Source organism: Lontra canadensis, unplaced genomic scaffold, assembly GCF_010015895.1.
Source record: "Lontra canadensis isolate GAN:19392208 unplaced genomic scaffold, GSC_riverotter_1.0 scaffold67, whole genome shotgun sequence".
In the NCBI taxonomy this organism is placed as follows: Eukaryota; Metazoa; Chordata; class Mammalia; order Carnivora; family Mustelidae; genus Lontra; species Lontra canadensis.
This window is the reverse complement of record NW_022631061.1, coordinates 3,152,620-3,177,627: the sequence shown is the minus strand read 5'-3', so window position 1 is coordinate 3,177,627 and position 25,008 is coordinate 3,152,620. Positions and strand designations below refer to the sequence as shown.

The window sequence follows — 25,008 nt, the reverse complement described above, 5'->3', positions numbered from 1 at the left end:
GTCTAACCTCCCGGAGCCTCAGGTTCCTTGTTGGTGAAACGGGACACTAATAGTATCTACTCATAGAGGTGTTATTAGGAATAAAGGAGATAATACATTCCAGCGATTAACCGTGGCTTGCCTGGCATAAGACAAACTTTCGAAATTGTCGGATTTTTCCCAGCAGCCTCCCTTTCCTGTCCATCCACGGCGGCGGATGGCGGTGGTTGGTGATATCTGCGTGTGTTGGAGCTGCAGCCCGTCAGCTCTGCGCTGGCTTCCCTCAATGAAATCTTGGCTTCCAAGGAAGGAAAACCTTGAATCTGACTCGTTTGCTTCAATTCAAGCTCTAATCGCTTTGGGAGGAAGCCCACACTGGCCGAAATCACTCCTTGGTCTTTCTTCCTGGCCCTTGATGGGCAAAGTGGGCTCTCGCTCAGACATCTAGGTTAACTGGGAAAGAAGAACTTGCCAAGAAAATAGCAACCTGGTCCCTTCAGAGCGCAGACAGGGAAACTGCTGTGTGATCAGTGCTCCTTCTGGGCAGCTTCACCTCCTTCTTGTTCCTTCGCGAGGAAATTTACGTTAAACAAATCTGAGCCGATAATAGACAAGTCTGGCTTCTCCCCGACAGCGGATGCGCAGGCGACCTCGTGGCACCGGAGGGTCTGGAAGATGCTCGGCCACCCCAGCCCACATGTTCTCCTGGAAGATGGGCTCCAGTCCAGCGGCAGCCTGGAGGGAAAGAACCAGGTGAGGGTGCAGATTCCTCAATTCCTCAGCCCCCTGCTGCCTCCTGCCAAAACGTAAGCCCCCTGCTCAGCACGGTGGTCCTTGCCATCATCCTACGGCTTGCATTAGCAATACCAGGGGCATGTTGGTCTCTTCTACTCACCCCTCTATCCACCCTCTGTCAGCAGCTCATCTCCCTCCTGTTTATTTCTCAACACCTTGAAAAGCCACCTACTCCCACCTCTCAGAATCCTTTCATAGTCAAGTCCTTGCCACAGTCGCCCCCTCCCCCACCCCAGAATCCGAGCCATTCGCACAACACACGCTGTGCCATCTTAGCCATTGTGAACTACAGTGTAGTTGTGTAGCCTTAAGCCCATTCACACTGTTGTGCAAACATCGCCTCCGTTCATGTCTGGAACTCTTTGCATCTTGTAAAATGGAAACTCTATCCCCCATTACACTACAACTCCCTATTCCCCTCTCCCCCCAGCCCCCTGGCAATGGCCTCTCTGTCTCTCTGAGGCTGACTCCTCCTAGTTTCTCCTGTAAGGGGAGTCCCACGGGATTCATCCTTTTGCCTCTGGCTTATTTCACTTAGCTTAATGTCCTTATAGTCGATCCAGGCTGTAGCCGCTCTTCCTTCTCTAAAGGTTCCCTTGCGAATGGCTATGTCCTATTCAACTTACAGGTCTGGGTACGAACCATTCTTCCAGGAAGCCTGCACTACTGTTTCCACGATGCTTTGCACCCCGGCTGTCAGAGGACAGCCAAGCGGTGAAGGGCTAGAGCCTGGAGACAACCTCCCTGATTCCCCTAGTGTAAACTCCTTCGGGTCACAGACTCTTCTATTCTCACCACGCCCAGCTGAGGGCAGTGTAAATGCCCTGAAAGTATCCATGTACAATTTCCGGCAAAAATCTTGAGACCAAGCCTGAATGTTCTGCATCTATCAGGTATAGGAGGTATACTTGTCTACCCTTCCCTAGAGCACCGTTTGTCTCTGTGGTGCCCTTCTCTGTTTCCTGGCTTCCATGGCCTCTGTCAGTAGCTCCCCCCACCCCCCGTGTCTCTGAGAGTCCAAGGGTATCCTCTCCCTCCCTCTGCTCCATGCATGGTCACTGAGTCACCCACTCGCCTTCCTGGTACAGGGTCTCTTCCCAGTCTGCCGCTCCCAGACTCGCTTCACCCCACAAAGCCCGGAAAGTCCCTACTCCTGGCAGCTTGCTTACCCCTTTGTGTACAAGTGAACCCCAGCTAGTTAACACTAGCGCCATCACTCTGGCCTGCGTTTGGGGGAGGGTGCTTGATTCCACGATCAGCTGCCCATTGCCTACAGCTTCTACTTCCTATCTGGAGCATTGTAAAGCTATACTTCAGGGGGACGTCTGGGTGGCTCAGTTGGTTAGGCAACTGACCCTTGGTTTCAGCTCAGGTCATGATCTCTGGGTCATGAGATTGAGCCCCGCTTGGGGTTCCATGCTCAGTGGGGAGTCTGCTTGAGGATTCTCTCTCCTTCTCCTTCTACCCCTCTCCACTGCCTCAAAAGAAAAAAAAAAAAAAGCTACAACTTCCTTTCTATGCTCATATAAAAGCCCTTCTCTGAGGCCTGGTCTTTTCACAGACCGGTGACACCATGTGCCAGCCTTATACTGACCAGTGGTTTGACTTTGGTCAACTCCCAAGCCTCAGTTTCCTTATCTATAAGTGTGGAAAACACACAGTCCATCTCCAGGATGCTATGAGAATGAAACAAGATCATTTAGTAATTCCCGCCTAAACATCAGAGGTGGCCTGGAAGATCCCCAATATTTTTTGGTGTTGGATGAGGTGTGTGCTGTTTGAGAAGGCAGGCCCCACTGAGAAAGTGCAGGTGAGGTATCTGATGGGTAGACCAAGGACAGGGTCATAGCCCTCTTGCTTCCTGCCCGTGTTCTCTTCTTCTTGTCCTCAATGCTACAGCCAAGCTGTCCAGAGAAAGGCATCCGTTTGATTTGTTTTGATTCTTGCTACTCAAAGGATCACACATGGTAGATGCCCTCTTAACTGAAATGATGGATTGACTGACCCTGTAAACACCGTGCCCGATGCCCACAGCTTCCCAACGGTCACGGCTGGTCAATGACACATCTGCTCCCAATGGTTGAGGGTTGAGTTGTGTGCTTAACAAAGACCTTCTGTATTTGTTCCCAAATCTATATGCCAGGAGTACCTTTTATTGCGGTCATAAATCAATTTACATGATATGAAATTTAATGAAATTCGGGTGAATAGTTTTCATTTTGTGAAAACTAAGACGAATTCTTTGGGAAGACAAGAAGAAGGGTGATATTGAATTGAGGATAGATGGGACAAATTTTTAAAGTGTGTGGAAAATTCTAAAAATCTAGGAGGGTACTGTGCTCATATTGCTTTGCAAGTATCTTTCAGTTCTTGCTCTACTTAAAAAGAGCAGAAACTGAAGCCGTATATAATGTATTTATGGAAGGCTGTGCTGAATTGTCTCTTGGTTGAAGAGAAAGTCATGGCCCCAAATCCAAAGATTGGGGAACAATGTATATCTTACTGTTGCAAATTGAAGTAAAACATTTACTGTTTTATGTAGGGTTCTCTGCCTTAAAAAATATAGAGTTTTAAGTAGCCCAACAAACTGGTGTCCATCCAACTGGATGAGAATATTTCCACTGGTTCCCCTCCTGGCTGGGACTCTCTAAGCAGCCCCACTCTGGCCTCTTTTCTTCACTGCTCACAGCTCCCCCCTTTAAGGTTCCACTCTTGTGGCCTTGCAGCAGAGAGAAAGAGAGAATCGATGCTGAGTCCAGAGCCAACGTTCATGCTGCCCCTCTTGGCGTGGACCTAACGAGCATGATGGTATCTTCCTACAGCTGCCTCCTGCTCTTGGTTTATGTTGTTTGGCAGCCTTGTCCCACCCCACACCCAGAGCCATCTCTGGAGATGGACTGAACGATGTCCCTCAAAACTCAGATGTTAGAGCCCTAACCCCCAGTGTGATGCTGTTTGGAGATGGGGTCTTTGGGAGGTCATTAGGGTTGATGAGGTCATGAGGTAGGACCCTTAGGATAGGATTAGTGTCTTTAGAAGAAGAAGAAGAGAGAGATTCTTGTTTCACCCCATGAGGACATAGTGAGAAGTCCGTCACCTGGAACTGAGTTGCCCCAAACCTCAATCTTGGACTTCTACCCTCCAGAACTCTAAGAATAAATGTCTGTTGGGTAAGACTTGGGTAAGACTGGTTTGTTACAGCAGCCTGAGCAGACTAACACTCCAAGGAGAGGCAATTAAAACCCACACTGGTTCTGCAAAGGTGTTTAAAGAATGATGTTGATTCTGCCCTCACCTGTGATGACAATGATGAAGACCCAAGGTGTCTGTGGATGGAGACTCCTGCTCCCTTTCTGTCTCCAGACAAACACAACGTCATTCTCACCATCTCCTTAGATCACAGATCCTCCTGGGAGATCCTGGGTACCAACAGGAAGTCTAAATGCCTTGCCTGAGGTCACACTGTTTTCAAAGACAGACCTGTAACTCTAATCTTTGTCCATGCCATTTAATTTCTTTTTAAAAAAGATTTTATTTATTTATTTGACAGAGATAGAGAGAGCACAAGTAGGCAGAGTGGCAGGCAGAGGGAGAGGGAGAAGCAGGTTCTCCACTGAGCAGCGAGCCCGATGTGGGGCTCGATCCCAGGAACCTGGGATCATGACCTGAGCTGAAGGCAGCCACTTAACCAACTGAGCCAACCAGGCACCCCTTGTCCATGCCATTTTCTAACCAAACTTTAGATTCATGGCTGTCAACTTTTTTCTGGCATGATACACAAGGTAGGGTTTCCATGTGTGATGCCTTCTGATTTTTTTTTTAAAGATTTTATTTATTTATTTGTCAGAGAGAGAGAGAGGGAGAGAGAGCGAGCACAGGCAGACAGAATGGCAGGCAGAGGCAGAGGGAGAAGCAGGCTCCCTGATGAGCAAGGAGCCCGATGTGGGACTCGATCCCAGGACGCTGGGATCATGACCTGAGCCGAAGGCAGCTGCTTAACCAACTGAGCCACCCAGGCGTCCCTGCCTTCTGATTTTGATAGCGTCTGAAACATCCTACTATTTGACCCACTGGAACAGAGATTGGCTAGTCACCTACTAAAAGTCCTTTGTTGCTTTCCTTCTTGGTTACAGAACTTTGAATTCTCTTGCAGCTAGGTGTGACCATGTGTCTAAGTTCTGGCCAACAAGATGTAAGCAGAAGTGTGTAGGACCTCCTGGAAAAGTTCATAAAGGGAGCAGTTCTGGCTGGGATGTGCCTCCCTTTTGTCCTGGGCATCTGTTCTCCATGATCCTGTTTCTTCAGACTATTTGGAAAGTGGGAGGCCCTGGCGGCTATTTGTACCATAAGATGATAGTGAAGACAGAAACCAGAATGAAGATACTGGGCAGAAGTACAAAGAAGAGGTCTGGGCTCCTGATGATTTGGAACCACTGCACCATGGAAATGGGCAAGTCAGGGTGGTGTCATCACTCATGCACCCCCACAGCCTAGATCTAAATCCCATGATGAAAGGAGTAACAGGTGACACTGAGTAGCTGTTTCCAGGTCCCTTGATGATTGGGACCCAAGACAGCTGGTATGGGGCCTGGAGAACAAAACACCTCACAGAACTGGAGAGACGCTTTCATTCATCTCACTTCTCTGTGGGACCCAGCCACATCCCGGTGCAGGGAAACTAGAGGGCACACAAGGCCTTTGGGGTACCCCATGTTTTCTGAGCTTTGGATCTTCACCCCACACCCTCAGGAAGTCTGAGCGGCTGCAAGAAGAACAGTGAGGGAGTACTGCCCCACATGGCCTTGAAGGCAGCAACATCAGCCATGGAGCTCAAGGTGAAGAACTCAACAAGGTCGCCCTTGGCCACCTGGGATGGCTAGACAAAACTGGGGCTCAGGGTGTCCAGTCATGCAGGTAGGACATCACACTGGCGAGATTTAAATGATGACCTCATTATAGTCTAAGGGACAAGTGACCCATGTTGATGACAGAGTGGTGTGGGATGCCTCAGCCAGGAAAGGCTGCCTTACTTCAGAGGGGCCCTCACTTCAACCTGCCTATTCCTATTAGGCTAACCTGCCATTGCGAAATGCATACCATTGATCGATGTCTTCTTTCATTTCAACTTCAGGGATGGGGTCTTCTGGAGAGCGAGGATTAGGGGTCTTTTCAGGCTGGAAGAAGAAGGAACAGTTATGGGACTGAGAACCCAAGATCACACTTTGGTTGGGGAACAGGGATAACTTGTCAGTTACATGAATTTTCCATGTTGGAACAAGATCCAGCCTGGCTGAATCTGCTGGAAAACAAGAACATTTTCCCCTGAGATTTTACTCAAGTTTTCAAACCACCAACTCATATGAGATATTTTCCAGGTGAATGATTTTCTGCATTCCGTCAACTTATTTTAGTTGTGATTGTATTTGATATGCTGATATTCTGGAAGAATTGCTACTGACACCCAGAATCCAATCAACACATTCAGTTTTGCAAAACAGACATACAGAGAAACCTAACGTTTTTAGGGCTGGAACAAAACACACACATCAGCTGATCCCCCTCTCGTTTCATAGATTAATAGGAGTGATTGGTGAAGGTCACACATCTAATGAAGGTGAACTTGAGACCAGAACTCAGGAGACCCTACCTTGTAAACAGAGCTGCCAACACTTTATTCTGCAATTTCACAGTTTGGATTCCCATTGACTGGCCCAAATACTCTACGTAAGGGCTGAGATTCTTTTCTTAATTTTCCCCATGTATTTCTCTTAGAAAGAATTGACAGACTGTTTCCTGAGGTAACAGCAATCAAATTGGACAGGATAATAAACACAGAAGCACCTAATGGTTTATCTACACAAGACCAAGGTCAATCCTGGAGTCCACTGCCCCACCCCCTTTCACTCTCAGAGAACAAACATCACGTAAATTATCTATTTTGATTTGTTGAACCGAATAGCCTTCCTTCCCTCCCTGCCTCTCCCTTCCCCTCCCTTCCTTCTTCCTCCTGCTTTGCCCTTCTCCCTCAGCTCCCTCCTTCCGGTTCCTACATTAGACTTGCAGTCAGAATTTCTCTCTAGGACTGCTTCCAGCCAAACATCCGCCTGGCTTCTGCGCACGTCAGCACATTTCCCTCATCCTGGCCTTCCTCTCTTCCCACCTCTCTCTGTGCTTTTGTTTCCAAATTGTGGGTCTGTCAAAATTAATGAACTCATTTATTTGCTCTATATCAAATGCACACGGAAATTATGGTATTTCTAAATAGACCGATAGTGCTGGGTAGACACATCCTGATCTCCTGAGAGCCACCACGGTACCTCTTTATAACCTTGGGAATGCTTACGAGAACACGATCGTGGCAATGTTGAGAGGCCTCTGACAAGACAGAAGGTTTTCTTGATCTATGTTTGCCGGGTCCCTTTATTTCCTATTTTGAGTATGTTTGGAGCTCTACAGAAAAGTCAGCAACGAGGTTACACTGTGTGATCAGTATTCTAGGAGGCTGCCAAGGAAAAATCTGAGACACATTATTTTGCTGGCAGAGCAGGTGTTCTGCTTTGAGTTGTAACATAACCAGTGAGCAATAGCTCATGAAATGACCTTCTTTTCAATTTATTAAAGGGCAAGCGTTTCTTGGAAATCCATATATTTCACTAAGCTCTAAATCAAGACTGCATCTACCAGAGCCCTCTCAAAATCTCTTGCTCCAATTTTGACTTTCATAGACTAGGGCACTAACCCGATCATTTCTTCCTATCACTTGCTAGGAAGCCAAGCTTTTGTGTGTATTTCTTAAAGGGGAGTGTGTGCAGTGGGCTGAATTGTCAGTGTCTGTCCTTCTCAGATGTGACTGCAGGGCTGAGCCTGATGCTAAGTCTCCTCCTTACAGTCCAAGGCCATAGACAGTCGCCTTTTTGTTGGTCAAAAGGAGGACAAAGTCAGGTGACCCTAGGAGACGAGTTTCAACCATTCCCACAGATGGACCAACAATCCCTACCCTCCCAACCCCTAACATAGCTCTGGTCGGTAGCATGATCTAGGGACACACTTTTAATCCCTGTATTTACTTGGTTCTCTGGGTCATTCCTTGACCCTTTCAGGTTGCAGTTTGTAATCCAAGCCACGAAATTCCAAAAGGCAAAGATGTGAATTGGATGTGCCGGGACCAACCTTAGCCTTTTCCTCCATCACCTTGTCTTGTTCCTCCTCCTTTGTGTGCAGAACAGCCACATCCCCTCCCAGCACTGGGTGAGCAGGTGTGCTCTGGGGATCTGTCAAAATTTCATAGGGCACTCTAGGGTGGCTCCAGGAGGCAGGAGTGAAAATATTCCAGGGGCTATGTTGCCCAAAGGTTCCTGGAAGAATAGAGACAAAAAGGCATAGTATGGGAGCTAACCTGGCTTCTAATTGGAGCAAAGCTTACTGCTAAGATGGCTAGGTCAACCTAATCAAATTTAGTTCCACTTTCATAGTTCCTTAAGAAACAACTCCAGGGCAGTTGGCTCTGGAAACCTGAGCCTGGTTTGCCTCCTACAAAATGCATCACATGGGCGGTTAAACTACTCAGTAATATACTAAGGATTTACAGAATAAATTCTAAACAGTTTTAACATTTGCTTCAAGGGGTATCAGTTAGGGAAACAAGATGACCCACTGAAATAAATATACAGAGTCTCTCTACACAGTAAGTCAGTTTAATCTTATTACTTTAGCCGACCCTGGCTAGGCCTTTCCCCATACACAGCCCCTCCAGTCCTGAATCATTCCTACAGAAACATGACCCTATGATAACAGGGTTCCTTACCAAACTCACTGAGCTCAGTCTGGCTGAGTTCTTAAAGTTTAACTGTCTTTGATTTTGCTAATTTTTGTGAAAGTAAGCTGACTTTACTGTATGGCCTGAATTTTGTTTTCCCCCCAAAACTCACATGCTAAAGCCCTAACCCCCAATGTGACTATATCTGGAGATTAAGCCTTTATGAAAGTCATTAAGGTGAAAATGAGGTCATAAGGGTAAAACCCTGATCTGACTGGGATCTGATAAGAAGAGATACCAGAGCAGTCTCGCTGCCATGTGAAGATACAAGAAAATGGTCCTCTACAAGCCGGGAAGAGAGCTCTCTCCAAAACCCAACTGTGCTAGAACCTGATCCCAGACGTCCAGTCTCCAGAACTGTTCTCATGCAAGAAATAAATGTCTACTGTTTCAGTCTCCTGGTGGATGGTGTTTGTTAGGCAGCTTGAGCTGACTAATACACTTGGCCACTTGGAGAATTCATGACTCAACAGAGGCTACATCAGAAACCCTGAACTGGGACTGAGGTAATGGCCAGGTAGATGTTCCATACCTATGTACTTCCCGTCCACACTCCACAGGCGCACGTGCGGTCAAGGGAGGACGAGAGCAGAAACTTTTCTTCTATCAGCTCCAGACTAATGAGATGGAAAGGGAGGAGAGATGCTCCAAGGTTTGTCCAGCATGAAAGACACATTGGATCAATATGTCAAAGCTCTGTTAATTATAGTTGGAATATAGAAACCAAGTCAATCTCCCCAATTATTCCTGGTACCATTCTTTCCCTGACTCCTACCATACCACACTATTCAAATTCTCCAGCTTCAACCCCAAGGTATCAAACAAGATACACTGGAAACCATCTTATGGATGATGGGCCTAGGGGGTAGATCACAAGGTTGTAAAAAACAACCCAGCCAGAGTTCAGGTCATGCCTTTAGCACTGACGCCTTTCAACTCAGTAAAAAAATTAAATAAATATAAATAAATTAATTAATTAATTAACGAAATTTCCAAACTTATAGTAAAATACCAGATCAGATCTAGTCAAGGAAGACAATCATCCATTTACAAGAAAAATGAAGACTTCCAATCAGTCTTGTGCAAACAATACCTATATTTTCTTTCACCAACAGCAGGACTAGAATACTGTCTTCCTATTTCAAGTAATTCAGAGACCTTCTGAGAAGGTTAATGTGATCAAAGTTCTGAAAAGTATTTTAACTCTTACAAATTTTCGAACTCTAAAATGGATGGTACTCACAATGTCACCACACTGACATGGGCCTGCCAGAATGTCACATCTAAATCGAAAGAAAGAACACACCTGAGTACAGTGGGAGTTAATGTGAGATGCTGTACAACCATTCCTACAGTACAGGGTCAGATCTGGATGAGTGTCCTGCAAGGGGAGAGGTACTGGTGTGTCAGTCGTTAGTTTTGTTATATTAATTGATAAGTGTTTATTGAGCACCTACTATGTAATAAGACCCTATCCCAGGTCCAAAGATGTACAAAATGCGTCCTGTGCAAGGTGCTTATGTTATGGTTTCCCTCAGTGCTTAGGGTTTGATAAGCATGCAGAAGCAGACAACTAATGAGAATTATTTTGTGAATTAGCCAGGTAAGAGCTATGTTCCCAGTACTTGGAGTAAATGACCTAGACCAGGCAGGTGGCTTTACTCTTAAATTTCAATTTCTCTTACTCTAGCATTTACACTTCTGTGGCGAACAGGAAAAGATGACTCAGTGGAAGTATGCAAATATTTACCTCTCTATTGGCTTTATAGAAATGTATTTATATACACATATAGAAATATAGAAATGCTATATTCTATATTATATCGAATAGTTATATAGTAATGTATATGGGGTTTCATATAACCATTTATATATGTTAGATATTAAATATGCTAAACAAAGCTAAATATGCTCAGTTAGAAAGTTGTCTAAGGGACACAAAGAAAAAAATAAACAAGTCCTGAAAATTATGTATTGTGTGTATGTAGGTGCCCCTGTATTTATATATGGATTATATGTATGGATAGAAATTTTCTGGAAGAAAATGAAAATTCATTAACAGTGTTCTCCAGATGCAGCAAGGGCAGGTTAGGAGGCAGTAGAGTTCACAGTTAACAACTACTACTTTCCATTTTCCATTCTTTTGTGCTGTCTAATTTTTTTTTCCAAACTTGAGCACTTTTACAATTGCTGAAAGGGTTTTAAATTTTTAAACATTTTTCTGACTGCTAAACCAATATATTTCTGGAAAACTTAGAAAATACACATTTCCAAAAATAAAAAATAAATAACCTCATCTACAAAGAGCTAACATTTGCTAAAACTTCGGTGTATGTCCTTCCAGACTTTCAGTCTTCCATATACTTCTTCGTTTTAACAAAGACTCGTACTTCAGTAATTTCGCAATCTGAATTTTTTCACTTAATAATTTACCATGAATATTTTTCCTGTGAATACATTTTCATTTACAGCATTATTATTTAATGACCAGATGGTATTCCAGTGTATTTGTTATACCATCACGTACTGAACCAATTCTCCTTATGTTGGATATCTAGCTTGTCTCTAATGATTGTCTTTCACACAAACAATGTTTTGATTCACAACCTGATAACTAAATCTTTGGGCACTTTTTTTTTTTTTATATAGATTTTATTTATTTATTTGACAGAGAAAGATCACAAGTAGGCAGAGTGGCAGGCAGAGAGAGAGGGGGAAGCAGGCTCCCTGTTGAGCAGAAAGCCTGATGTGGAGCTCGATTCCAGGAGGATCATGACCTGAGCCCTAAGGCAGAGGCTTAACCCACTGAGCCACCCAGGTGACCCGCACTTGTCTTATTATTCTTTTCGGCCACATGCCTAGAAGTAGGACTGCTGGTCTGAAGCTTTAGATACGTACTGTCAACTTGCCCTTCAGATAGTATATACCAATTTGCTATCTAAGAGCATTTGAGTGCCCATTTTCCTGTATCTGTGCCAACTGTGAATATTTTCATGAAGCTATTTGTTACTATATCCATTTGTAAAGGGTTGAAGAGAGCCCCTCCCATCCTCACTGGTACAATTTCATTTTACCAATGAAAACATTCAATTAAAACTGAAGCTGTGCTAATCATGGTATTAAGGAGCCTTCACTGCTTACTCTTGGGGGACTGTAGCTCAGGTCCCTGCAGACCGTACTCTTTGATGTCATAAACGTGCACAAAACCTTCCTGGTCAGCCACGTAGACAAGGGCATCTCCTGCTGTCACCGCGATGCTGCTGACCTGTGCTTTGTCCCTGGACTGAAAGAGACATGCACAGCGCCCATTACAGAGACACCCACATGGTGCATCCCAGACACACACAGACATAGCCCCTCACACATACATACACACGAGCATAGCCTTTCACAGACATGTACACACGGGGCCACTCGTAGATAGCCAGACACCCATGCACATACACACACATAGGGCCCATGACACACACATAAACACATGTGCACACATATGTAGTCCATCAGAGATACACGTGGGGTCAGGGTCATTGCAGATAAAGCAATGTCTTTATCTTGCTTGTCAGACAATGGCAAGTGGAATGCTATATCTCATTTATAGCAAGAACCAATCACTGTGCCTGTGTTAATCTTTCAGCGAGATAGGGAGATGCTATATAGAAAAATACAGCTAAGAACTTGGAGCCCATAAGAGTTGCTGTGTTTCGGGGCGCCTGGGTGGCTCAGTGGGTTAAAGCCTCTGCCTTCGGCTCAGGTCATGATCTCAGGGTCCTGGGATCGAGCCCCGCATCGGGCTCTCTGCTCAGCGGAGAGCCTGCTTCCCTCTCTCTCTCTGCCTGCCTCTCTGCCTACTTGTGATCTCTGTCAAATAAATAAATAAATTCTTTAAAAAAAAAAAAAAGAGTTGCTGTGTTTCATAGCCAGGCTAGTGTCAAAAAAGAAAAAAAAAAACATGGGTGCCTGGGTGGCTCAGTCACTTAGCAACTGCCTTCAGCTGAGGTCATGATCCCAGGGTCCTGGGATAGAGCCCTGCATGGGGCTCCCTGCTTAGTGGGGAGTCTGCTTCTCCCTCCCCTTTCCTGCTGCCTCTCCCCCACCCCACCCCTGTGTGTACTCTCACACGTTCTCTCAAATAAATAAATAAAATCTTTTAAAAAAAGAAAACAAAAACAAAAAACAACAGACCCAAAGCCTGGAAGTGATTTCCAACCAACTTCCCAACTTACAGGAGTGAAGTTTGCAATGGGACAGGCCCCACCAAACAGCTTCCAGAAGGTGACAGAACCTGTGAGGAGGGGACAGCAGAAAGGGCAGCGAGGCTGTGTAAGCCCCCCCCACCCCACCCCAACCCCCCACCCCTGTGCTGAGCGTCTGAGCCTTTGCTGACAGGCCCTGCAGCCTCATGACACCAGGGCCTTGTTCTTTCTCCCTTGGCTAACGGATAAGTTAGAATTATCAGTAAATACTAGGGCGGGGATTATCAGTAAATACTGGGGCGGGGGTCTTCTGTATGGGTTTTGGATTAACTGGCTCAGTAGCCTTTTCTTTCTCCATTAATCTGGGCAGATTTCCTGATGAGAAGGGCCATAGAGGAAGGGTCCAGAAATTTGGGCTACAGCAATAATGTGTGTGTGTGTGTGTGTGTGTGTGTGTGAGTGTGCACGCCTCACGTGCATATCTGTGTGCCTGTATGTATGAGCACTTATTTCACACACACTGTGGGACTTGCCTAGTCAAAGGAATTTGGGGAGGGGGTGGCGAGGTCCTTTTTGGCCTACCAGTTATGCACAATTCTTGACCATGTTTTATACATGGATGTTCATGAAGCAAGCCTTTGTGAAGGGGGACCCCATGTGTACTGCATCCTCTTGGGAGCTCCCTAATGAATGCACTTTCCTCCTCTTCTCTCGGGAGCAAAGGGGATCTGTGCTCCCACTGGGTAAAGCACAAGCCATGGACACCTCATGGTAGAGGGTGGAGAGAAACATCCAAGGACATTTGCAGCTTGGGGGGCCGCTGGGACCCTGAGTCCACAGCCTCTGTCACTACATGATGAGAAGAACACAGACGACCAAGTACCCTGGGACCAATACACATATCTCAAGCCTTCCTTTGCCACCGGAACACAGGTGTCTGGCTGCTTTCAACTCGCAATTTTAATTAAAATCCTACAGCTTTGAAACAGGACTGTGACCCACTTGTTACATTTTACTAAAGCCCACAGTGGGGGGCCGGAGGGGTCATGTCATTTGTGGAATGTCACCAAGCTAGTTAGTGGCAGATCTGGACTCAGAAGCTCATCCTCAAGTTCTTGGGGGGAGCCCCAGCTTCTTCGTCCTAAAATGAGCAGGCTACATAGCTGATCTCCACTCAGGATTCTTTGTTCGTCTTCTTCAGGCTCTTTGGTCAGGCCGCCTGTGGCTGCTTGTGGCCTTCCCCTTCCAGAATGTGCTGTGGCTGCTTGTGGCCTTCTCCTTACAGACTGTGCTTGGCGTTTCCTCAGCCTGACTCAGTGATGTCCTCTGTGGCCCACTTCACTTGCAGAGGGCCTCTGAGTGGGCAGCTGGGGCAAGGAAACTTGATTTGGAGGAAGGGGGAGTCAGGCCCTCACTCTCCATGTGACCACCTCGCTGGCTGGCAGGACTGGGCCAGAGCAGGCCAGGGTGGGGGCCTCATCAGCCTGGGTTCCAAGGAGAGACAGCAGACAGAGGGAGGGATAGGAGAGGTTGCAGAGGACAGGAATGAGTGACTGGGGACCCCCCTCTCCAAACCTGGGCTTTCAGTGACCAAGTCTTAGCAAAGAGCAGCACAGCCTCTGGGGGATGCCATTCTCACCTCCAGGCCCATTGGTGATGAGGGAAGCGGCCGCTGATTCAAACTTGGCAGCCCGAGACTTCAGGAAGGTGAGGCAGGAAACACACCGGTCTGGGCCTGGTGACCAGGGAAAGTTTGGTTGTGATCTCCATCAGGCTCACAGCCCTTTCTTGCCCCCTTCCTGCAACTCTGCCACCTCCATACCCCACCGTGGGCCTGAAGCTGGAGCTGAGCATACAGGGGTGCTCAGGCAAGCAGGCACCTGTGCTGGTTAAGAACCAACCCAGGTGAAGTCAGGTGTGAAGGCTAATGGCCTGGCAGTGCAGGACCCTAGGGCTTTTGGAGAGAGTGAAGGATTTGGGAGAATTTGCCCAGGATTTTATGGGTGTTCCTCAAGAAGCCCCACTCTCCAAAAATTCCTGGATTGGAATAATACGAATTAATCTTACGTCACCTTTGACATTTACCAAGATGGAAAACCATGTGAAATCCCATGGTTTATTGGATTATTAACCCCATGGCCAGATGAGGAAGTAGAGGCTTATAAAGGTGAAAAGCTTCGCTCAAGGCCATAAAGATGTTCATGCTTCTATTCACTTGTTTGTTTGTTTGTTTGCTTGTTTTATCATCATCTGTTAAATCTCTGGTACAGCCGAGGCATTGCACTAAGGGCTGCAGAGAGAAAGGGAAGCAGAGAGCCGAACCAAAGCAGAACTAGCCCCAGGAATGAACAGGATGCTGATGGCACCTGCAGGATGAAGGCTTCTCAGGGGAAGCAGCATCCGATCTGTAATCTCGAAAGATACTATGGGCGGGGGCAGAGAGGGCTCTCTAGGGAGAGACGTCAAACCCCGATCTTCACAGCACAGCCAAGTGTCTAAATAACTTCAAAGTCCACCACCCTGCTTCGCTTTGGTCTTCCAGTCTCCTGGCTAGATTTCCAGGACCTCCACACAAGGGCCACATCTGTCTTGTTTATATCACTTATCTGTAATCCCCTCACAGTGCTTGGCACACAGAACTCAACTATTTGCTGCAGAAGAAAAGTTCCAACAAGCTCTTTAGAAGCAAAGCTGTGAGAGCCACTAAGAACGTTGCTACTTGAGGTTGTGGGCAAGGAACTCCCTTTATATTTCCCTCCTTGAGTCTGTGGGCTCCAGGGTACATAGGTTGCCCAGAGTAGAGTTGCAATGAATGGTCTCATGTAAATAAAGGGCCATATAAATAATGGGGTTGGTACTGGAGTTAAATGCGAGGGGTGCTGCTCCTTGTACTTAACACCGTGAGGACACTCATGTATCAGGTTGTTAATCATTCAACAATATTTATTCTGGCCTCTGAGCTCAGCACTGTGCTGTGCACTCAGGAAACCATAGTGGACATGGTAGACTCAGGCCCTCTCATAATCATTGTTATTGAGCTCTCTCGCCTTGGATTCCTGATCTATGAAAATGGGTGCAATAGTACCTATCTCTCAGGGTCAATGTGAGAACTAAATGAGATAAAATATTAAAAGAACTCAGGAAGGGGCGCCTGGGTGGCTCAGTGGGTTAAAGCCTCTGTCTTCGGCTCAGGTCATGATCCCAGTGTCCTGGAATCAAGCCCCACATCTGGCTCTCTGCTCCGCGGGGAGCCTGCTTCCTCCTCTCTCTCTCTGCCTGCCTCTTTCTGCCTACTTGTGATCTCTGTCTGTCAAATGAATAAATAAAATCTTTAAAAAACAAACAAAACAAAAAAGAACTCAGGAAAATGACATAGAAGATTAAACATAGTATTTTAAAAATATTTGTTATATTAATTATAATTATATTATTATTAAATACTAAATACTACTTAAATTATTATATTTATTAAATATTATATTGTTATAATAAACAAATATCATTAGTTATAAATAAATATTTTTATATTAGTTTCCTAGTTAAAAAGCTTAGTATCTAAGAAATAATAAATGAATTTGGCAAAGTAGCAGGATACAAAGTCAGCCCACAATAATCAGTTGCATTTCTATATAGAAACAAGGAACCATCTGAAAAGGAAATTACAAAAACAACCCCATTTCCAATAGCATCAAAAAGAATAAAATATTCAGGAATTAAGGAAGTGAAAGGCTTACACAATGAAGCCTACGAAACATTACTGAAAGAAATTGAAGACATAAATAAATGGAAATACATCCATGTTCATGGATTAGCCCACTTAATATCGTTAAAAAGTCAATACTATGCAAAGCAATCTAGGGGCACCTGGGTGGTTCAGTCAGTTAAGCGTCTGCCTTCAGCTCAGGTCACGATCCCGGGATCGTGGGATCAAGCCCCTTATCAGGTCCCCTGCGCGGAAGGGAGTCCACTTCTCCCTCTGCCTCCGCCCCCCACCCTCAAAAAAAAAAAAAAGTAAATAAATAAAATAAAACTACACAAAGCAATGTCAATGGTATTTTTTACAGAATAGAAAACCCATCCTAAAGTTTGTATGGAATTTCAAGGGACCCCAGATAGCCAAAATAATCTTGAAAAAGAAGAGCAAAACTGGAGGATTCACACCTCTCAATTTTAATACTATTGTAAAACTACAGTAATCAAAACAGTGTGGTATTGACATAAAGACAGACATGTAGACAAATGGAATAGAATAGAGAGCCCCAAAATGAACCCTTGCATTTTTCGTCAAATGATATTTGATAAGGGTGTCAAGACTGTTCAATGGGGAAAGGACGGTCTTCAAGAAATGGTGTGGGAAAACTGGATATCCACCAGCAAAAGAATGAAGTTGGATGCTTATCTACATATAAAAATTAACTCAAAGTGGATAAGAGACTTAAAGGTAAAACCTAAAACAGTAAAACCCTTAGAAGAAAACAGAGGACAAAAACATCAGGACATTAGATTTGGCAATGATTTCTGGGATATGACACTAAAGGCACAAGTAATAAAATTTAAAATAGACAAATTGGACTTCATGAAAATTTTTTTAAAATGTGCATCAAAAAACACTACCCACAGTAAAAAGGCAACCTACAGAATGAGAGAAAATATTTGCAAATCATATATCTGATAAGGGATTAATATCTAGACTAGAGAGAACCTCTAAAACTAAAACAAAACAAAAAAAAAAGAAACAAAAACCAAAACAAAACAGAAAAACCTGTTTCAAAAGTGGGCAAAGGACTTGAGCAGACGGTTTTCCAAAAAAGCTATACAAATGGCTGATATGCACATGAAGAGATGCTCAACTTCACTTGTCAGGGAAATGCAAATCAAAACCACAAGGAGATACCACCTCACACCCATGAGGATGACTATTAAGAAAGAAAGAAAGAAAGAAAGAAAGAAAGAAAGAAAGAAAGAAAGAAAGAAAAGAATAGGTGTTGGCAAGGATGTGGAAAAATTGGAACCTTATGCACTATTGGTGGGAATGTAAATTGGTGTAGCCACTGTGGAGAACAGTACGGAGGTTCCTCAAAAAATCTAAAAAAACCCCCCATGATCAAGCAATTCCACTTCTGGGTATATACCCCAAATCATTGAAAAGCAGAGTCTTGAAGAGATATTTGTACACCTATGTTCATAGCAACATTATTCACAATAGCTAAAATGTGGAAGCAACCCAGTTGTCTTCGGATGGGAAAACAGATAAGCAAACTGTGGCATATCCACACACAATGGAATATGATTCAGCCTTAAAAAGGAAGTAAATTCTTAATGAAATAAGATGGGATCGGGAGGGAGACAAACCATAAGAGACTCTTTTGTTTGTTTGTTTGTTTTTTTAAAGATTTTATTTATTTATTTGACAGGCAGAGATCACAAGTAGGCAAAGAGGCAGGCAGAGAGAGGAAGGGAAGCAGGCTCCCCGCTGTGCAGAGAGCCCAATGCGGGGCTTGATCCCAGGACTCTGGGATCATGACCTGAGCCGAAGGCAGCGGCTTAACCCACTGAGCCACTGAGCCACTGAGCCACCCAGGCGCCCCGCCATAAGAGACTCTTAATCTCACAAAACAAACCGAAGGTTGCCGGAGGGAGGGGGTTAGGGAGAGGTTGGCGGGGTTAGACACTGGGGAAGGTATGTGCTATGGGGAGTGCTGTGAAGTGTGTAAACCTGGCAATTCACAGACCTGGGGCTAATAATACATTAGATGTTAATAAAAAAATAAAAAATTAAAAAAAAAAGAAAGTAAATTCTTGAATAAGCTACAATATGGATGAAACTTGAGGACATTATGGTAAGTGAAATAAGCCAGTCACAAAAAGACAAATACTGTATGATTCCACTTACAGGAAGGACTTAGAGTAGTCAAAATCATGAAGACAGAAGGTGTAAGGGGAGGCGGCGGGGAGGAGAGGCTGGGGAGCTGGTGTTAAGAGGGAATGATGGAAGGTTCTGTGGATGGGTAGTGGAGATAGTTACTCAGCCACATAACGTATTTAATACCATTGCACTGTACACGTTGTTGTGTGTATTTTACCACAATAGACAAAGCAAGAGGAGGAGGAGGAGGGGAAAGAGGAGAAGGAGGAGGGATTATGAGGAGAGGAGTAGGAAGAGGAAGAAGATGGGGAGGGGAGGGGGGAGGGAGGAGAAAAAAGAAAAAGTCTTAGTCTCTCCGTGAGCCCACTGCTTTCCTGGATTTTAGTCTGGTTACAATCTCTGTCGTTCTCTTTCACTGTCAAATTCTCTCTTTGATGTCAAGGAAGATGTGACAATCCCCAATATAAGGAAGAATGAAGCTAAAATGTCAAAAAGCCAGCAGAAAGTATTTGTTTTGGTCTCATTTGGCTTGGCTTACACCATTGCCTTTCTCCCTTAGCTCCCCTCTCTACTAAAAATTACTTCAGAAGAACAGTCTGGACAGTTTTTCCAAATAAGATGGTGACCTCTTAACCAATCCCATGTGAAAAAGACCACTGGGTTTTGGTTTGACCTTCAAGAAGAGCCAATACTCGTCTTTCCTGGAAGGATAGGGCACTTTCCCATATTTTCATCTCATTTGTGCAATGTAGAAATATGAATTATTGGTAGCTATGGCTGGCTTCATATTTGGGGGAGAAAAGGAGTTTCTCAAAGCCAGCAGTCACATAACTTTAAGCAAAAAATGCTGCTACAAACAGGGTTTTAAATTAGAGCTGCTGGCTAAAAGGTCAACATTGCATTCTTGGCCAGAGACTTTATTTTCATTTTAATGGCAAAGAAAATAATCATTAGAAGGAAATGCCACCGCTTTTCCCTCAAAGATTTTTAAAAGTTTTAGGCACTAGCAGAAAGAGCCTCATAGAAGAATCTTTTTTATGTTATAGAAAAGGGGATAGGAACAGAATGAGTAATAAGGGAACAGGTTGGAATGGCTGGGTGGCTTGGTCAGTTAAGCATCTGCCTTCTGCTAGGGCTGTGATCCCAGGGTCCAGGGATTGAGTCCAGCAATGGGCTCCTTGCTCAGCGGGGAGTCTGCTTCTCCTTCTGCCTGCCATTCCCCTGCTTGTGCTCATTCTCTACTCTCTGACAAAGAGATAAATATAATCTTTAAAAAAAAAAAAAGTCTACAGGTAAGAATTTCTTTTTAATCTCGTGGTATTCAGTTTCTAGACACTGCCTTCCAGAGTGTCTCAATCACAGCAGTCCCGAGGCATTGCTTTATCATTCTTTTATCTGTTGGGCATGCACATCTTGTGTCTTAATTTAGACTGTGAGCCATTTGAAGGCAGCATCAAGCCTCAAGTCTCTCTCTAGTCTTTTCTAAGCATTTCCCTCAGGGTTATGTCGATGGGAATGGCTCAAAGATATTTTCTAATCAAATGAGTTATTAGAGCTGTTCTTTGACTAATAAGTTATCAGGTGCCTCAAGCAGGAGATTGCAGGGTGGGGTTTTCTGAGGGTTTGCTGGTTGGGTTTCAGGAGATGCAAGAATCCCCCAGTTTTATGTAAAATCTCCAGTATCTCCCTGTTGGGGTTCCATGGGTGTGAGGTAGTAGGTCTCTCGGCTATTGGCAGATGGGTGTCTACAGACTGCCACTTGGGAAGGATGAACCTGGACTCTGGAAGTAGGGCAAGGAGTGGTAGGAAGCCTTTGGCTGTGGGTTCCCATGGTTTTCCATTCAACATAGCCAGCCATGAAGTGGATAGATAAGTGTGTTTTTCAAAGGGTTCGTGACTTGGAGAGAGGTGTGGTTACCAGCCCCAACACCTAGCACTGGGCCTGGCACATAGCAGGAACTCAACAGTGTGTTTTGAATGAAGCCATGAATGAACGGGCCCATGATCACATTAGCAGAGAAAGAGGGTCATGAAGAAATGGAACCAGGGCATAAATTTTAGGGAGAATAGGGTGAGAAATTGGGGAAAAGTTTTGGAATAAAATGTACAAGTAATAAGGGACGCCTGGGTGGCTCAGTTTGTTGAGTGTTTGACTCTTGGTTTCAGCTCAGGTCATGAACTCAAGGTCCTGGGATTGAGCCCCATTTTGGGCTCCATACTCAGTGGGGAGTCTGCTAGAGATTCTCTCTCTCCCCACCACCCTCCCCTTCCCCCTGCTTGTGTACGGTTTCTCTCAAAATAAATAAATACATGAAATCTTTAATGTATACATACACACACACACATAAGTATGTATATATATGTGAAATATATATATAGATATACACACACACCATACACACACATATATATACGTGTGTGTGTGTGTGTGTGTGTGTGTATGTGTATGTGTGTGTGTGTGTATGCATACATACAAGTAATAAGGATTGACCCATGTGGCAGAGTGTAGGGGATGAGGACTCTGGGACCCTGGGTGCCACCTGAGGGGGTTGATGGAGAAAATGGCATAAAGCCTGAGCATATAGCTGAGTGACACAACAGAAGATGATGTTTGAAGTGGCTTGGGAGAGTAGCCTTGCTTGCTGGGCAAAAGGAGCCTGTGAAGACAGAGGGGTTAATCAGCACTGAAGCAAAGCCCAAGGGACTCAACAGGGCAGAGAGTCCTTTAGATGGACAGTAGATGAGAAAAGACTCCCGGAGGTGGTGGGCTGGACTGAGACAGCATCTGATGATGAGTGCCTGGGGATGTTGACTGAGCTAGCCAAACTCTTAAATTTCCTCCCAGCTTTGGGAATCTCCCGCCGACAGGTTAAACCTGAAACCAGGCTAATAGCTACAAACTGGGAAGCTGTCCAGAACTGAGATCTCTTTAGGACATGCCAGAGTCCTAGGCTGCTAGGGCCTGCGCATAGTAGCCAAGGAGCTTACCCCTGACCTACCCTTTCCATCTTCTGCATCATCAGAGGGGGTGGGAGTATTCAGCTTGCAGTATATGTGGCCTGAGATGACATTCCAAATGATGATCTCCCCATCATAACTGGAGGTGGCAAGAAGAAAAGGTGGGCACTGAGCCACACACAGGATGTCCTCCTTGTGCCTGTGGTTCTGAGGAAGAGAGAGATGGAGAGGGATGGGGAAGAAGTCAAATCCCCCATCACCCCCAGCTAGCTCCCCTTCATCTGATGCCTAAGACAGAGGATGCAGATGGGTTCCTCCTTCTGTGTTTGCCCACATAGAAGACTCACCTGGAACCAATCCATGCAGCTCAAAAATATGTATTGAGTGAATTAATAGTTGAATGAGTAAGTATTTGAACTTCACGGACTTGCATGATGCCCATCCTTACAGTGGCCATCACTTCCAGGGCATTTTCTGCACAACTTTGTTCTTTCACTCAATAATCACTAATCCACAAACCCCAGGAAGGCAGAGATCATGAGATGACCACTTCGCTCATCACTTCGTCTTCAGTGAATAAAGCAGACTCGGCCCACAATAGGCCTTTGGCATATGCTAGCTGAATGAAAACAAATGAATTGGGCATTGCTATAAACTAGACGCTGGGCTAGGTCCTGGGAATACCATGGTGAAGACAGACAAGGTCTGGTCTCCTGGAGTTTGTATTCTAGTGACTTGTCCCTTTTGGAATATTTATGGGGGTATAAGGTAGGGTTGAGCCATGGCAGCTGATGGTTGGGCACAGTGACTTTTCTTTCTTAGCACTTGTCTTATTGGCTTGGCATCCAGGCAGTTTTGAGGAAGGTCATTCAACCCTGGGAGGCTATAGAAAGTTGGGGGGGCACTTTGCTAATAAGAATCACAAGAACTCCCTGCTCATGGGTCCCCAACAAATCACAGGGCAGGAATGTAAGCTCTTAGGCTCTGTGGCTGCCCAAGGATGACACAGTAATTACATATAATTTTGCATGCCAAGCAGAAGCAAGAAGTAGAGGCTTCTTTGAGCAAAGTTACACCCACCACGTCTTCGGCTGCCATTCCGGCACATGAGTCGTGGCTGAGCTCACAGAGAGTTGCGTGGATTGGTTTCTGTGGCCCCATACCCCAGCTGTCACTCTTCCTGGAGGGAAAGTGGCTACTTGGAGCTCAAGCTCCCAGCTCTACCTGGACCCATCATGAATCCTGCCACAGCAGAGCCTTGGACTGAAAGGTATCTGCCTCATGTGCCCGTTTGAGTGCAAGTCAGACAGTGGACTGGGGCTCACCAGGTCATCCTGCCAGTGTGGCTGGGGCTTCCAGAAGTGATGAAAGTCACGTGGTGCATCCTGTATGTAAAGCCAAAGAGGAGACGTTCTATAAGCAGTGAAATGAGCTGCCAACACACTCACAACTTCAGAGAGAAGGTGTTGGCACATTTTATAACCCTACCCCTCACCCCACCAGTGATGTAGATTTTCGAAATGTCAAAGCAAATTCCCCTAGTGCTGGTGGGAATAAAAAGCAATCCACTTCTGATGTTTGGGTGATTGCATTTCAACAAATCATATGTCAACTGACAAATCCTGCTTGGATGGTCTGCACAGCTTCGTCTTTGTAATAAGACCCATAGCCGTTGCATGTGTTAAAACAAAAGCCTTCAGCTCAGGAACCTATAATACCAAAGGACGAATTCAACGCCAGGGCTTCTCAGGTAGCCATCTTTCAAATCATCTGGGGATGCAAGGCTTAGGCTGTGAAATATGGTACACCTTCAAATGAATAAAGAACTTACAATGTTTAAAGACCGTTGGAAATCCATGACCATCCAGCATAGCAAGCAGGGGAAATAAAATGTCACAGGTAGATTTAAAACTTAGCTGCAGTCAGCATTTTCAGCTTCCCCTGTCTCTGAATCCCTTCCCCTTCTCTAAGCCATAAAAAAAGAATTTTTTCCCCCATAGAGCTGCTTATGGATGGCATTTCATTTCCTCTTTCCACTTAGAGAGGAACTAGGACAGAAAGACAAAGTGGGAGGAAGAAAGAAAAAAATAAAGGGCTGCGCAGTTGATAGGGAGGTTAACCTTCAGTTAGGGATAAAGGTATGTGAGATACAGCTGAAGGCCCTGTACGCAGGGGAAGAGGGAGCATGCCAGCCTGTACAAGGGGTAAGAGAATGAGGCAAAGTGTGGAGAGCTACGCGTTCAAGGCATGGTCTGCTTTGGATTCCCAGGGAATCCACAGAATCCTCTGTGCCTCTGATAGCAATTCTAGCTAACGCTTTGTGGTATTGTGGTTTATGATAAGAAACAGGTATTTGGTCTTGGTCCCCATTTTTGGCGGATAGCTCCCAAAAGCTTAGGAATTTCTTAAGTGATGGGAGCATGGGAGGTCTCTGAAGTTGAGGGACAAGAAGGACCAGCTTGTGAGACTAAGTCCATAACCTGTGGGATCCAATACCATCTCCAGGGAGATGGTGTCAGGATTGAGCTGAATTATAGGACAACACCTGGTGTCAGACACTTGCTTCTTGGTGTAGGACCCACCCCCTCCCAGAACTGTGTGCAGAGTCATTACACTTCTTCCCATAGGCGAGAACTAGAGGGAAGAGACTGAAACAAAAAACGTTTAAAAAAAGGTTTTTTAAAGGGAGAAAGGGAAGGAAGGGGGAGTTCTTCTGTCTATATCATGACTTGTAGTAAAGAGAAGAAGCATGAGGAATTACTACAAACGTTGTTTTCAGTGGGAAAAGAATCCACGGGTGGGGGGAGGATAGCAATCGGAAGCAGGGTTTGGAATACCTAATTTGGTATATTCCACTTACAAAATATACATTTATTCTTCTGTCCCATCCAACAGCTATGATACACCTAGAACAGTAACAGAGTAGCACGTTTCAATACTTAAGCTTATTATCTCTTTAATTTTTGCCTGCAGTCAAGACTGTGGTTTAATTTTGCCATGTCTTTGTGGATAAATGGAGAGAACCAGAGAGTTTTTATGAAGAACAAGATAAAATGTAATTGGATAAATTAGGGTCAGTGTTTTCACTGGTACTTAAGGGATCTATAATTTCCAAGATCTATAGATGATGCTCTGTGAGCAGCTGCACTCCCGAGGCTTACTCTCTCCTAACAGCCTTGTGGAACCATGGAGGCAAGGCACAAACAGAAACTGATCAGGAATTGTTTTCACTCATAGTGTTCAGGAGAGGATTTATGGGATGTGTATTCTTTGACTTGTGGGTGCTAAATTTCATTACTCTAGTGATCTAGTCTGCTTTACTCCTTTAGAAAGCATTTGGTGGAGAGACAGTGCTCCCTATCTCTACCTCTAAGCAGTCATCAAAATGGGCAGAGAATTGC

At 45.0% G+C, this 25,008-nt stretch overlaps 1 protein-coding gene across 1 annotated transcript in view; it reads right to left on the bottom strand.

Moving 5' to 3' along the window:
- Positions 1-506: 506 nt before the first annotated feature.
- The window catches only part of LOC116880671 (WD repeat-containing protein on Y chromosome-like), a 116,414-nt gene continuing 91,912 nt past the window's right edge, over positions 507-25,008 (bottom strand). Inside the window, 12 exon segments of the mRNA XM_032879948.1 lie at positions 507-714; positions 5,872-5,948; positions 7,945-8,129; positions 9,123-9,161; positions 9,164-9,207; positions 9,834-9,873; positions 11,732-11,873; positions 12,814-12,872; positions 14,423-14,518; positions 21,649-21,814; positions 22,933-22,992; positions 24,468-24,513. Coding sequence (XP_032735839.1) covers positions 507-714; positions 5,872-5,948; positions 7,945-8,129; positions 9,123-9,161; positions 9,164-9,207; positions 9,834-9,873; positions 11,732-11,873; positions 12,814-12,872; positions 14,423-14,518; positions 21,649-21,814; positions 22,933-22,992; positions 24,468-24,513 — 1,162 coding nt within the window.